General features: G+C 37.0%; 1 protein-coding gene across 1 annotated transcript in view; it reads left to right on the top strand.

Annotated features, from left to right (window-relative positions):
• Positions 1-11,427: 11,427 nt before the first annotated feature.
• LOC112128060 overlaps positions 11,428-16,399 on the top strand; it is a 44,506-nt gene continuing 39,534 nt past the window's right edge. The window contains exon 1 of the mRNA XM_024229836.1: positions 11,428-11,605. Coding sequence (XP_024085604.1) covers positions 11,428-11,605 — 178 coding nt within the window. The remainder of the gene's footprint in view (positions 11,606-16,399) is intronic.

Raw genomic sequence — 16,399 nt, 5'->3', positions numbered from 1 at the left:
AACTTCCCATCTCAATCCATCTTTCGAATTTTCCCTCCTTTTTGCCATTTTTCAAATGTAGTGTAATCTATGTAATGATCGGATCGAAGTCACGATAGCTCAAGTGGTAGAGCAGAGGCGTATTTAGCCGAAGGTCGTGGGTTCGAATCCCGCTCGTGCCATTGACTTTTTTATCTCAACTAAAAACCTTAATTAATTTTAATATATTAATTGGTCAAGCGGACCACGAAATTAGTGAATTTAATGAATGAAAATGAAGTATACTTCACTAAAGCTCTCCGTGGCCATTTCATTTGTCGCCGAGAATCCAATCCGATTACACGACATTTGAAAAATGGCAAAAAGGAGGGAAAATTCAAAAGGTGGGGTTGAGATGGGAAGTTAGTGTCCGAGTGGATCGAGGTCACGATAGCTCAAGTGGTAGAGCAGCGGCGTATCTAGCCGAAGATCGTGGGTTCGAATCCCGCTCGTGCCACTGACTTTTTTATCTCAACTGAAAACCTTAATTAATGAAGTATATATTTGACATTATATTGAAAATGAAAATCAAATTAACCGCAGTAATCCCTTGGTTTCTAAACTGTCAATCCGGATCACAGGATTCGCATTCCATTTCAAACACCCCTCATACAGAATGAAGCAACCACAATGGCCCCTAAACATCCACAAAAGAGGGCAATTTTTTCCAGAATCCCCTAGTTCAAGAACTTAATGGTCAATGATGCTATTATTTATAGGATTAATTGTTTCAGGAAAGGACGTTAAGAGTTAGCTCTTCATTCCGTTAAGCCTGAGGAGGTTCACAACGTTTTAGTTCATCATTACTTTTATGATGGTGCCTGACAAACAATGTTATTATGGAAGATGATGGTTACTAGGAATTCAGGGTTTTTTATTCCCAAGCGCTGCAGTCTTCTGACTTATCGTACTTTCCTAGTTCCTTAGTCAGTGCCATCGACTCAATCCTACTCCTAAAGGATGCTAGATCATTGACTGTCCTTGTTGCAGTATCTTTTGTATCCCAGGTTATGTCTCCATTGAACGGGTGCTTCGCATTCAAAGATGATATGGGTAGCTGTTTCTTCCTCCTCATTGAAAGCCTACAAATGGGGTCATCATTGAATATGATGTAGATAAACATCAGATGCAGGTGAAATCCTATCACTCCTCTGAGTTCAGCTAATAACAGTAGTAGTGGCTGCGCCAGTCACAGTGAGTGTTGTTTTAGCGTAAACTATCATGTCTAACGCCTTTAGAGACTTTTGTCTTTTTTGGATTCTTCAGTGAAGGAGTTGTTTTTGTTACCAAAACCGTAAGTTCAGGGTTTACAGTCTTGCAGATCCTTCTCTGGCGTTTTCGTTACTCAAAATTCACTTGAGCCTCGGTACACAAAATATCTTGGTGTGTTTCCCCATGTTTTGAAAATTTTGGAAGCATTCACTGGCTACTTTTGATGTGGTCTTTTTTCATGCTAATGCTAATGCTTTAATAGCTGTCTGACTATCTGATCTATTCAGAACTTTTGTCAGTGTAACCTCTTTTAAGAATTGATGAAGGATAAACTTTGATGGAATCTATTTCTGCTCGAAAGACAGAGGAGTCAGGACACTAATGAGTTCAATTGCTCATATTGAGGGTTTGTACAGAAAATGCCTGATCCATTTCCTTCATTTTTTAGTGCCATATCATTGTACCTGATTTCCTCGTCAATTATTTTTCTTCTTTGCAGTCTGTGGAGACTTTATACGATGTTGTAAAGAGTTTCCGAGACTTTGAAAGGTAACAACCAAAAAGGGTGGGAGAACAGCCGTAGTTTTAAGAAATAGTCAGCTTCCCTTGCATTTAATCGAAAAACATTTTTCAACGGTTAAGCGAATAAAAAATTAAACTAACAGCCGGGAAATGCATTTAGGCTGAAAGATGACATAAAATGGATAAAAGTTCTTTGTGGAATAATCGACAATGAAGAAGCTGATTCACTAGCAAAGGAAACATAAACTGGCATAGAAGCAACAATCTGGAAGAAGGAAGAAGGAGGATAGCTTGAAACTATGGGGAAAAAGAATGTGCGACGTCAACTAATGTAAATCACACCAAATGATGTCGCACAGTAAAAAGTTTTGTATCATTCTTGTTTCAAATAGCAGATGGTGCTCGTGTAGAGCTTTTTAGATAAAATAGTTCCGAAAACTACAATTTCTTCTGACAGAAGGAAACCGAAAAAGCAAACAAAGAAAAATAATGACGGGATGTTATGCCCCGATAATTAATAACAATTATTGTTACATCCAGGAGGGTTTCAATAAGAGGTACTTTAGTTCATTAGCCAGGGTGGTCCTTTGGTTTTTTGCCCTTGGACAAAGGCTGGTAGTCGAGAAATTTATGGGCCGAAATTAAACACTTGATACCGGACAATTATTGGGTCAGAGGCGCCTTCACCGCGGGCCATAACCCGGTATTTAGCGGGGCGGTTATTTATCGCCGTGGATAGCCGGTGATTATAGGCCGACACTCGGAATTATATCATTGATACAGAGCATTGTGGGCTCCCAGCGAGCCAAGGATTGAGATATAAATTATATTCAGGGCATCGAGGAGAAGGATCGCCATTAAGCGATATAACGTCGGCAATAACAACTATAACTTGTGCCGTGATTATAGGATTCTTGTACTGGATCAGATACTGAGTACACGTCTTTGGCTTTCGTGAACACGCAACTCGTTGTGTAACTCCTCTCGGCTTTTCGAGTGTTTAACACTCACAATTACACCGATAACCAGTTTACGTCTCTTCCTCAATTTCCAGTGTACAGAGTTGTTAACTTTCGATGGGATGGAAGGAGGTGGCTGTCATTCTATAAAAGGGAAAACCATTAAAAGTTTAAACGTTGAACAGTTATCATCTTCTATTGATTATCTATGGTCTTTTACTTTTACTCTCACCGTTCCGTGAAGAAATGCGGAAACCCAAACTGACATGCTGAATTGTTTTTGCCCATGATATTATCCTAACGAAATCTCAATTTGAAGATAAATAGAACATTAGGAATCAAGAACAAAACAAAACCAATTTCTTCCGGCATCTCGCTTTCGTAGTGTACTATGGTCCTAATGGTATAGGTAAGAGTCATTCTAGAGTTATTCTTTCTATATTTTGTTGAGCAATGGCGACCAAAGTAATGATTATTGGTAGACCGGCCAAACCACAGGTGCAGCACTTCGTAACTTTCACCAAATAACATACTGATTTTTTTTTGTGATAAACAAATTTTTAGATACTATAGAAAGGACATACACATAGGTAAATTCAAAGATCAAACATTAAAGATAGACAAATCCAGAAATCCAGCAAGAATATTCAGACCGATATGACCGCAGGCTATCCAAGTACATCTTCATCACTTCGTAGACAGCACAAATATCACATTAATTTTTTTCTGACATACATAGATTTTATATACTATGAAAAGTGCTCACATATGGGGAAATTACAAGAAAAACCATTGGAGATAGACAAATCCAGCAAGAATATTCAGACCGAGAGACCGCAGACTACTACCCAACTACATTGTGTTCCCGAGTACTCATCGTCAACAAGACAAGAGGATCTTTAGCGTCCGCACCTGGCCTATTCGGCCTTATCGAACGTTTTGATTCTCAAGATGAGAGCTGACGCACTTCTGCATACGACGGAATGGTGTTACCGCCGCAGCATTGGTGTAGAGGTTTCCCAGCCCCTAAGGGCCGGTACAACCACGCTGTCCGCTTGTCCACTCCGAATGGTCGGGCCCGCTTGTGCATCTGGTCGTAAGCCGCACGCGAGGGGGTAACGGGCCGAAATACATCCTCCCCCGCGTACTCCCTTTATAGAGAAGGCCACTCTATCTCTCTGAGTATAGAGGCTCCCCCAGAGTAGAAACTTCCGGGAACGCCCCGGCAGCGGTTTCAGTTTAAAGTGGAATTGATGAGCCTAGTTGAGCACCGTCTACGGTAAAGTCTCTTATCGAGCTCAGCCTACACCTGCTGCGCGCATTCGAGGGACGCCATAGGCTTAGCCTAGGTGGTCCGATCCTTCCCTTCCACGCCGGTCATACGCACAACAATGCAAAGCATACTCGAGTCTAAGACACCGACTCACTTCCATCCGCTTACTTACGCATTCGAGGGACTGTAGCATGATCATTACGTCCTCAACGCTTACATGTTGTCGTCCGGTCGCAACGTCTCCCGTGACGCCGGGGGTTTTATGTTGGCCATACGCAAGCTTCACGAAGGTCACAAGTAGAAGACAGCCTCTGTCTAAGTTCCCGCCAGGGGCGTCACCACGCGCCACCACGAAACCATTTCCAATGTGACTAGGGCTGGTTTTGGAACTTTTCAGTCACCCCGTGGTACAGATGGCATAGTCTTGGTCTTTGCAGATAGGATCTAGTGCACTGGCCCTCGTGTGACTCTACTAAGGCACATCACCAAATTTCATATTGATTCTTTTCTGGCATATATTTTTTTTATATTACAGGAAGTGCATACAAATTGGAAAAATTCAAATAAAAAGAGAAGAAAATTCAAGATAAAGACAAACCCAGCAAGAATAATAGACAGACTATCCTACTACATGTTTTCACCTCGTAGACTTCACTAAATTCATATTCTTCTTCTTCTCATACCTTAATTTTTGGATAATATATACAGGATACACATGGATAAATGTAAATATCAACTATTGAAAATGAACAAAAAAAAGAATATATACAGACGGGATGACGGCAGACTGCTCTACTACACGTTTATGACCTAATAGAGTTTAGTTTTTCCAATTTTTATATACTACTAAAAAGACAACACATGGGGTAAATTTAAAAAGCAATAATTGAATATAAACAAATCAAGCAAAAGTAATGAAGACGGGGATTACCGTAGACTACGTACCTGTATGTTCATCCTCTCGTCGCCTTCACCAACTATCATACTGATTTTTTCTGTCACAGACCCGTTTTAGATACTATAAATCGGCAGACGACAAATCTGAGGGAGTATCTCCAAATATCTTAGTGATATTTTCTGTCAAAACTTATTTTTATATGCTATTGAAAGAATAAACTCATGGGAAAATTCAAAGGCCAATAATTGAAGATAGACAAATCTAGCAACATTATACAGGCCGGGTTGGCCGGGTTGGCCGCGTACTACCAACCAACATGTACATCACCCGTAACCTTCATCAAACATCATAGTAATTTTTTTCTTTCATATACTAATTTTTATCTACTTATAAAAAAGCAACCACATAGGGAAATGCAAATATCAACTACTGAAGATAGACAAATCTAGCAAAAATACACGAACCGGGATGACCGCGGGCTACTGTTTTTATACAGGTTGCTAAATTTATCTGCCATTCTTATTTTGTCATTTCCACATATTCTGTAATTATTATTGCGCCAACTTATGTGTTATATATTGTTATTACTATAATCTAGAAACACACAAACTTCTGAAGATGGAGAGGTACTTATACATGAATATTATCGGTGGGGAAACCAGAGCTAGGGAATTCTATACTCCTATTTTGTACCTTATTTATATGAGCTTAAACCATCATTCGATCGTTTTTAAAAGTTAATAAAATTGAGTGTCTTTTTTTTTAAGGCAAATGTGAAAAGGCACAGACCAAGTTGCAGGATAACAATACAATAAGGCTTTTTATGAGAAACATTAAAAAGAAATTAGCCTTAAATAATCGGAAAGGACTTGAATGTAGCTTCTCGCAGTAGAATTGTCGATAGAAATGTGTCACCGCAGATCCGTTCTCCAGGGGGTATTATTATGTTCGCCCGAGGGTTGAAGGGTTGCCACCAAATATTTGTCGGGCCCTAAGCCCGAGGATGATTGACAAGGATTGTGCCACGCTCTTCCTCGCCCCTTTATTACATTTCTTCTAATCCGTCCCATCGATCCGAGAACGGGAAGGTGATCTTTTTCCTTTTTACAAATTGAATCGAAATAAAGACAAAATAATAGACGAAAGATGTCCTTTTGTTTTATTATCGTTGACAGCGGTTCTTGAAAGTAGGAAAGTAATCGCGGATATTCTTTTTAATTTCAAATTAAGTCTCTCTTTAAAGAAATAAAAACTTAAGACATGGTACGAAATACAGGCATGCAAAGTAAAATTCATGTATATCTGCAATTTTTTTTAAACATAAAATAATTGAGCTTTTTGAAAACCATATGAAAATTAATTACATTTCAAATAACATTCCTGTATATTTGAGAAGTTTTAAAACATATAAAATAATTAGGCTCTTAGAAGATGATTTGAAAGTTAATTAAAATTTATATAAAATTAACACGAAAATAAAATGTGTGGTGTTTAGTGACCGTTAGCCAATGATTATTTGGAGATCGTGAGATGCGTTCTGGTGTAACGTAGGTTTTAGAAATTTCTTTATCGTGCCAACGTTTCGAGCTTTATTGAGGTCATCTTTATGGCCTGGTATTTATAAACATTGTTTAAATTTGTGTAGAGATTAGTGACCGTCTGAATAACTATTGTTTAAATTGTACAAATACATGTAAGATGTTAAAAAAAACGAAAAAAGAAGAAAAAAAGAATTTATACAATGCTAACGATTTTAGATTCAATCAAAGTATTTGTACTCACTCAAAGTGTTCGTTTTTTTTTAGTGACCGTTAGCCAATGATTATTTGGAGATCGTGAGATGCGGTCTGGTCTAACGTAGGGTTTAGAAAAGCATTTTCTTTATCGTGCCAACGTTTCGATCTTCAATGAGATCATCTTCAGGGCTCAAAGTGTTTGTTTTCCGTGTAGATGTGTCAGTCAATATCTCACTAGCACTCTCAACACGATACACAAGAATGTCACATCTACACGGAAAACAACCACTTTGAGTGAATACAAATACTTTGATTAAATCTAAAATCGTTAGCATTGTGTAAATTCTTTTTTCTTCTTTTTCGTTTTTTTTCACATCTTACATGTATTTGTAAAATTTAAACAATGTTTATAAATACCAGGCCCGGAAGATGACCTCAATAAAGCTCGAAACGTTGGCACGATAAAGAAAAAGTTTCCTAAAATCTACGCCCCACCTAATTACTATGTGAAAATTAATTTCAGATGGAATAAAAAGTTATATAAAATTAAATATAAAAATAAAGGTTTCTTCCTTTAAATTGGGAATTTTCGAGAAAAAAATGGACAAATTTGGAAAAAATGGGTTATTACTTAAAATAACTTAAAAATTAATTAAAAATGAAATTAAAAATTTAAATTACAAATTTTTTAATTATAAAGTAATCAATGTTAATATTGAATCCTTTATTTTTATTATTTGGAGATCGTGAGATGCGGTCCTCTCTCCAAATAATAAAACTAAAAACGATCTCCAAATAATAAAAATAAAGGATTCAATATTAACATTGATTACTTTATAATTAAAAATTCTGATTATAAACGATTCATTTGTAATTTAAATTTTTAATTAATTTTCAAGTTATTTTATGTAATAACTAATTTTTACCAAATTTTTCCATTTTTTTCTTGAAAATTCCCAATTTAAAGGAAGAAACCTTTATTTTTATATTTAATTTTATACAACTTTTCATTCCTTCTGAAATTAATTTTCACATAGTAATTTATGTAAGTGCTCATTTTATATATTTTAAAATATTCCCAAATTAAAAGAAATTTTTTTATATTTAATTTTATGTAATCATTTTGTCTTATAAACCAATTGGACTCCCGAAACTATACAGAAATTTTACTTTACATTCTTATTCGTATACTATCTTGTATATGTATACTCCCAAGTTTCTTTATCGCTTTAAGGAAAGGGTTAATTTGAAATTTAAAAAAGTATTATTTTGAAGTTATAAAGGTTCACTTAAAATTAAAAAATGTTTAGTTTGAAGTTAAAATGGGTTAATTTGAAGCTAAAAAATGGTAATTTGAAATTAATAGAGTCTAATTTGAAGTTTAAAAACGTAAATTTTTGGATGTATTGTCTACGTGACAACGACAAGACCTCGTATTTTGCCGGTGAAGCGACAAAAACTGCTTCACTAAGGCTGGCGTACCTGATATTGGCCCCTCGGATTTAACATTTTGTTGAATTTTTTTTTTGAATTTTTTTTTACGATGGTTCGCAACAGCAGAGGTCACATCAACCCTCGGGGTGCCGGTGTTTTTGAAAAATGCAGGGCCGCTGGATTCGAACCCGGGACCTTCACCTTACAGTGATGAGCGCCGTGTCAACGCCTAAACCGTTGCGGCCACCGACGCCCCGCCCCAATTTGTTGATGAATTATTAATATTGAACGGAAATTGAAAAAAAAATCATTGATCAAAATCCGAAAAATCTTTCACTCATTGGCTAAATGAAATAACGGGAAAACGTACTCTATTAAGAAAATACTAAGCATTTTACTGATATATTTATATAGAATTAGAATGTTAAATTTGTATTTTCACCCATTTTCCGTTCCCTGTTGGATTTTGGTTTATATCATATACAGTAGGAAATGAAGTGCTGCTTTTAAAGTATTCGACTCACTTCACCTCCGGGAATAGATTCCTGGGGTCAAAGAGTGAAGTCAAGAAAAGTAAACGGATTTCTTACGCTAATGTAATCATGCTAAAACTAATGTCGACGTTAAAAGAAGCATAGCACGTCCGTTATGATAGAACTGACTTCCAACTCGATCCATGGGCTTAAAACCGAGATAAAATCTATCGAATTGAAAAATAAAAGAGTAGAAATAAAAGTGTATGATGTTTTAAATAAAAGCAAACTGGTTTTTAAGGAAAAGGAGGCAATTAGAGTTATAACTGAAAAGGTCGAAAAGTGTAATTATAAAATAAATACTTTTTGTCATTAATTTCTTTTCGGGGTCCGTTTCTCTGAACTCAATAAAAGAAGTCGTAATTACTGCCGTATAAAAGAAACTCTCCAACCCGAGAGCCGATTTGCATGTATCGGCAGTTAATGCGGTCCGAGGGGCCGGTATTAGTTAATACTTTAACATATAATAAGGGAGTAATGTGAAGAAGCAGGTGAGTGCGGGGCCGTGAGGTATGGAGGCCTTCAGATGAAATCTACACTCCGTTTTGATATACGGCCGTACCGGCCCACAGACGTCTCGCGGCCCCTCAAGGCTTCCGTTCTACACTTTATCTACACCTACCGTCATACCTCGGCACCACCCCTTCATTAATTTAAATCAATGGTATACGGGTATCGGCTTTATACCAGGAAACTTTAAACCGATATAACAGCCGGGGGGAGCCGGCTCCAGAAAAAAAAATACAGAATTCGCAGACGGATGATCCTTGTGACAGTTCACTAAATATACTATAAAACAGCAGAAGATAGAAATAAATTCACATCTATAATTTATAATTTGAAGCTTTCAGGTCACCCAGGTAGGCCTGTTTTAGGCAAAACAGAAGAAGAGATGCACTGATTGTTGGTGAAATATATCTTCATTTACAGAAAATATTTCCACTTACACCGTACATTGTGTATACATTACAAACCTCATAATAGAGGCATTTACAAATATATTGGAAATAGTATAAGCAGAGGCCTTGTATAATACATTGTAAATAGTATAATCATGTGTCATGCCTTGGCTCCATACAGAGAGCGTGTAGGCATGCCGCCGGATTTAAAAAGAGTTCTCGAACACGGTTGCGAGTTTCAGGGTCCCCTGTTCCGCTTTTTAGTGGAATTGGGAATTTTTTTATTATATATAGCCTTCAATATATGTGTTTTGTGTTTCTGTGTCATGTATGAGTGAATGTATTTATTAGTGTGAATGGGGAGGGCATGGCCAAGTAGCTTCTTCATCGCCTCTCAGGTTGTGTGTAGGACTTGGGCCTAAGAAGGAAAACTCCATCTACCAAACAGTATTAGTGTGATCAATGTATGTTGGTGTGAATGTATTTATTAGTGTGAATGGGGAGGGCATGGCCATGTAGTTTCTCCATCGCCTCTCAGGTTGTGTGTATGACTTGGGCCTAAGGAGAAAAGCTCCATCTACCAAACAGTATTAGTGTGATCAATATATGTTGGTGTGAATGTATTTATTGGTGTGAATGGGGAGGGGCTGATGGTGACGTAGCACCTCCATCACCCGTCATGTTGCGTGCGTGACTTGGGTCAACGGCGGAAAACTTTTAAAGTACCCCATCGACCCCAAATTGGAGTAGACTATTGTAGTGAACAGGTAGATGGAGGAATATCTACCAAACAGTATGAGTGAGATCAATGTAGGTCAAGGTATGATTGTATTTATTGGTATGATTGTGTATTGAGTGTGTAACGGTATTATTGTTAGTGCTTCGGGGCTGAAATGACCAAGCTGTCGGACGCCCCTGTCAAAAAAAAAATTATAAAAAGTGTAATCGGACCTGAATATATTCATGATTTCCTTCAGTGGTTTAGAATTGACAATAATTATTTTTAATAACAATTTTGTGACTGGTAAAATATATCTAGTTGGTCGTTTGCACAATTTAGTATTTTATAAGCCCTTTCCAAAGGAGCATTTTTCTTAAAATTGTTTTTATGGCGTGCTATATAGAACAACTCTGTTTGACTATTTCTATACGCAGGTACATGAAATCTCTTCTAATAGAGAGAGGCATTTAACTATATTTTTAATTATGTTTCACTTAATTAAGGGTTTTTTTAGTTGAGATAAAAAAGTCAATGTCAAAGTCAAATTAGCTTTTTAATTATTTAATCAATTTATGCTTAATTATATAAATACTCAATTAATTATTCACAATTGTTTCGACATGAAAAATTTGTGTCACAGACGGGATTCGAACCCACGATCTTCGGCTAGATACGCCGCTCCTCTACCACTTGAGCTCACGACTTCGATCCCTCGGATACTAACTTCCCATCTCAACCCCACCTTTTGAATTTTCCCTCCTTTTTTATCTCAACTAAAAAAAATTTAATTAATTGAAAGATATCAATTGGTCAAGCGGACCACGAAAACTAGTGAATTGACAATTATTTTGAACAATTAATTAAGGTTTTCAGTTGAGATAAAAAATTCAATGGTACGAGCGGGATTCGAACCCACGACCTTCGGCTTGATACGCCGCTGCTCTACCATTTGAGCTATCGTGACCTCGATCCACTCGGACACCAACCTTCCATGTCAACCACACCTTTTGAATTTCCCCTCCTTTTTGCCATTTTTCGCTTTTTTATCTCAACTGAAAACCTTAATTAATTGTAAGATATTAATTGGTCAAGCGGACCACGAAACTAGTGAATTTAATAAGTTTAATATGAAGTATACTTCATTAAAGCTCTCCGTGGCCATTTCATCTGTCGCCGAGAATCAAATTGATTACACGACATTTGAAAAATACCACTTCAAGATATGGATATGGACAGGGACCCAAGGCGTTCAGTACCTCCACCTGAGTCTATTGTGCTCCTCTGGTTTTTCCAACTCATTGGCCAGTTTCTGGCTCCTCCAAATCCTTCCAGCATCTCCTTAGTGTTGGATCTTGCTATTGATTTCTCTTGTCCTAGTTGCAAGAACCTGCAGAAAGATGGTATGTGTTCTGCGGTCTCCTCCTCATTCCGGCAGTATCTGTTCAGGTGTCTTCTGTCTGAACTCCTATCCGGTGCATTTTCTTTCTTAAGTGGCACTGCCCCGTCAGGAGTCCAACCGGAATCCTGGTTCGGTTGCGATTGCATTTCACTAATTCCTTGGTAAGTTTTGCAGATGGCCGTTATATGAATCTCTTCGCGTGCCGCAACCACCAAACTTTGGACTCATCAAGGATCCATTTTAGGATCTCTTTAAAGCAGTTCTTACTCACAGTTTGAGTTAATTGTATTACTGTCATGCTTTGACTAGTAAATTAATAGAAATGATAAAGATGGGTGAGAATGTTGTTTAATATCTTTAAAAGATAGTTCTTTCTCACAGTTTTGAGTATGGATTGTGTGTAAAAACTATCTTTTAAAGATATTAAACAACATACTCACACCTTTATCATGTCTATCCATTTTGGGATGTAACCACTTTTGGCCACAGTAAGGTTCGGGACCTAGAGGGTCCTTATTGGACTTTTCCATATATGCTCTGGGATCCATGCCAGGGTCAGGTCATTTGTGTCCCGGGGGGACTTCTCAGACGCCAAGTGATCACCAAGAAGATTTTACATGCATGAACTTGTCACATTCCTTGGTCAATTCTCAATTTAATACATAGCGTAAACAAATATTTATTGTTAAAACAATGAGACAAATTAAGGGTAGACGTTTCTTTTATTGAGAGAATTTTAAAAAATCAATTGGGTGGAATTTTTTGCCTGTCAGTGTATATATTGATTTGTTAATAATCAATTTTTTGTTCTAGAGATTAGTAAAAAAATAATTACTCTAAAAAGGAAAAGCTCAAAAAAATTTCTCAGTTGATCCAAATCATAAAAGCTGAAGGCTCAAGTGTTTATTTCTAATAGGAACATTGAAAAACTATAGATAAAAGAACAAATAAGGCAAAATAGATTGGTTCAATTATGAAGCACACTTTCACAAGAATTTTAAAGTGGAGTTTTTTACTCAGTGGTTGTGGGACGTGTGTCCTTTTCATCCTTTTCATAAAGCACGTGGTGTTTTGTTCATTCTTCCATCCAGTAATCCGGGAGGAAGGCCGTTTAATTATTTTACCAACGGATTTTGGAAATTTGTGAAGATCGTCCTGGAACTTAGTACCAGAGTCTCTTCTTCGAATGGCCATTCCTTCCAAAAGAGCAAGCCATTCCTTATGAGTTCTCTCGGTTGCCATTCAGCATTTAAATAAATAAGATGGGTCCAAGGGTCCATGTTTGTATTCTCCGCAATATCACAGTTGATTATCATTGAGTTTAAATCTTTCAAGATATTCAAGGTTATATGCTCTGTATATAATCGCCAAACTGCAATCAGGTGAAGAAAGGTGTAAAGAGAAGGAGACAGGGATGGCATTGGTATCAATATAATTAAATAAAGAAACGTGCCTGACTGAAAAATACAGCGAGAATATGCGAACTATGGACTAAACCGGAACTGTTGCTTGATCGCATTTCGCCATGTTTCGAGAGGTCATAACCATAATAAACGGATAAAGTCAAACTAAAAGTTCATTCAGACCCAAACATAACATTTAACAAATTTGTTCTCCAAATGTAATCCGATAGGAGAAAACTGATCAATAGGATTAGAAAAACACCATCTTGTGATGCGTTTGACGATTCAACCACAACAATTCTAACCAGCTTTGTTAGTTCATTATAATCATAAAATAAAAAGGACATACACACGGGAAAACTCGCAGACCCAAGCACTATTTGACAGGCCAAAATTGGCGAAGACCAGGATTATTTAGTTATTTATCTTCCTTTCGTAAGTTTACCTTTAAATACCAGTAGGTTAAAGATTAAGGATGCGATCATCAAAAAAAGTTTTGTAACTTATGCCAAGCATTCAAACTTTATTGAGGTCTTAATTAAGGCTCTATAAGTAATTCCAACGCTTATAATTAATAATAGGTAATAAAATAATTATCAGAAAACACTGGATAACGTACTCGTCACAATATTAAAAGTAAAATATTATAATCATAACAGTAAAAACAACAATATGTAATCTAAGTAAGTAAAATGTAACCAAATGAGAGCCGATCGTAATTACTTGTAGAGTCCTGATGATTACTGATGGTATGGAATGGTAGAAAAGGATACTAGGAAGCGGGGTTTGTATTCCCCAGGCACTGCAGCCTTCTGGCTTATTGTACCTTCCTAGTTCCTTAGTTCAGTCAATAGGCTCAATTCTTCTTCTTAGAAGTATCAGGTCATTGACTGCTGCTGCAATTTGATTCCCTAAGTTTTTTCCGTACGTTAGGTTAAACCTCCATTGAGCTGTTGCTTCGCATTCAAAGATGATATGAGTGGCTGTTTCCTCGTCCTCATTACATAATCTGCAAATGGGATCATCATGTTGTGTAGATGTTTACTATGTCTAGCACCGCTAGAGTTTATCCGCTTCTCCTTTTGTTTTGCTTGGATCCATTCTGCGATGGATATTTATAATTGTTCTTGTTATCCTATGTACAGCGTTCGGGGCCTTTGTATCGTCTCGCAGATTTTCCTCTGGCCGGTATGTTTGCTTTCTCGTTACCCAAAATCCCTCTGTGTCTTAGCACCCAAGATATCATAAGGTTTCCCGAGGTTTTGGAGATTTTGGATGCATTCACTGACTAATTTTGATATGATTTTTTACAGCTTATGCTTTAATAGCTGCTTGGCTATGAGATCTTATGAGGATTCTTTTGATTAGTTGATAAACTGAAAGGTTTTGGAGTTACCATTGTTTATTTAGAGTAATGTCATGAAATCTTAAAAAATCAGAAAAAAGTGGAATAACTCCGAAACTGCCGAGATTCGGGCCATAGTTAATTAGGACTTTTAGGTTCCGTTTTGAATGTAGAATCTACGGGCAAAGTTTGTAACACTAGAAGCAGAAACAATGTATACATTTATTTATTTGACCAGTCCGTCTGTTTTCTCGTTACCCAAAATTCCCCTGTGCCCTGGCACCCAAAATATCATCGGGTTGTTGTGTTTCCCCAGGTTTCGAGATTTTGGATGCATTCACTGACTAATTTTGTTGTGATTCTTTTACATGTTAATGCTTTGCTGCTTGTCTATCTGATCTTATGAGGATTTTTATGTCAGTGTAACCTCTTTTAAGATTTTCCAGGGCACAAGCATTGATGGCATGTATTTCTGCTTGAAAGACCGAAGTGTACTTCCCTAATGAGTTTGATTGCTCATGTGGCTTGTACAGAAAACGCCTGATCCGGTTCTTTCGTTTGTTTTGGAGCCATCTGTGTACCATATCATTGTATCTGATGCACTCCTGTATTCTTCCTCTCCTTCATAGACCATTGAGACTTTATACGAAGTTGTAATGATTGTTTCCGGGATCATATAATCAGTCCCCATTTCTAATAATGGGTGTCCGATTTTGTTGATTATGGTTGTTTGCCCGAATTGTTTAGTTCCTTTCCAATTTAATTGTTTCTGGAGCCTAAGTGAGCTTTTCCTAGCCTCTCCTTGTATGAATATTTCCAGAGGAGGTAAGTTTAGCAAAGTTTCTAATGCATTTGTAGGGGTTGTTCCCATCGCCCCTGTGATACATAGGTTTGCTAGTCTTTGTAAGCTGCCTAATGTTTGGGTAGCTACTTTTTGTTGAGCTTTGTTCCACCATGATTACTGATGATATCCTGACGGTCGATTCATCCTTCGTTGGTTAACTTTAAATAATTTCAAATTGCCATTTCAAAGGATTGTTTGGTGTAATAAATAAACCATAAAGATGTTTCTATAATTGAATTTCTTTTTAGCGACAAGTGTGCTTGTTCAATAAAATGAAGTTGCAAACGTTTGTTTATACTTCTAGGACTTTTACCAATTTCTGAGTATAATAGTCCTTCCATTTGTTATTTCATAAAATGACCCTTATGAAAAAAATTAGCATTGATGATATGGGAAGATTTAACGATCAAATTTTACTAGTAAATCAGATGAAGAAAAAAGGTTAATTTTTAGTTTTACTGTCTAACCATTTAAACAAATATAGACACCCTCAATTTTTTTTCTTTTCCTATTTCCTCCAATAGGATTCGTCCTGTTTTCACGCGGAAACCACCTCCGCGCAGTATAAAAAAGGAGGTAAAAAAGTTCTTATTGAAATGTAAGGCGCAACATCGCTGAAAGAGGTCATCTCAGAAAGGGTCGCTGGAAATACGGCACCGACATTATGTTGCAAATCCGAACAACCCGAGAGAGAAGTAGGGGAGCTAAAAAGGATCCGAGTCTAGAGCGGCAGAGGTGTGGATTTAGGATAGAGCAAAGAATAAAATCAGCCGGGTAAGAGCCGGCTGGATCCCTCACGCCACTTCCAACTTCCACCCCTTACATAAGATTTACACAGATATTCCTGTCAAACTTCTCTTTTAATAAGTACACTTCTACAACCGTCTGAAACATGGGCTTGCAAAAATTACTGTAGATTTGAAGTGTTATTATATCGCAAATAAAACAATCTTGCATATTTAAACATCCTTGATACCCTGTTTTTCTTAATATGTTTAATATTCTAGTTCGAAAACCGATCCCCACACAACAATAAAAGTTAACATTAAAAAAGAAAAGAAGAACTGCACAAAACAAACCGTATTTCCACAGCACCAAATTAAACAGCACTTTTGGATTATTGATGCAAGGAGTCAATCTATGATGCACTAGCCAGAATGTTGACAAGCAATCAACCTTCATTCTTGATGAAATTCTAAGCGC

Source organism: Cimex lectularius, unplaced genomic scaffold (assembly GCF_000648675.2).
Source record: "Cimex lectularius strain Harlan isolate CLEC.00 unplaced genomic scaffold, Clec_2.1 scaffold377, whole genome shotgun sequence".
NCBI classification, from domain to species: domain Eukaryota; kingdom Metazoa; phylum Arthropoda; class Insecta; order Hemiptera; family Cimicidae; genus Cimex; species Cimex lectularius.
This window is presented reverse-complemented; position numbering and strand designations above follow the sequence as displayed.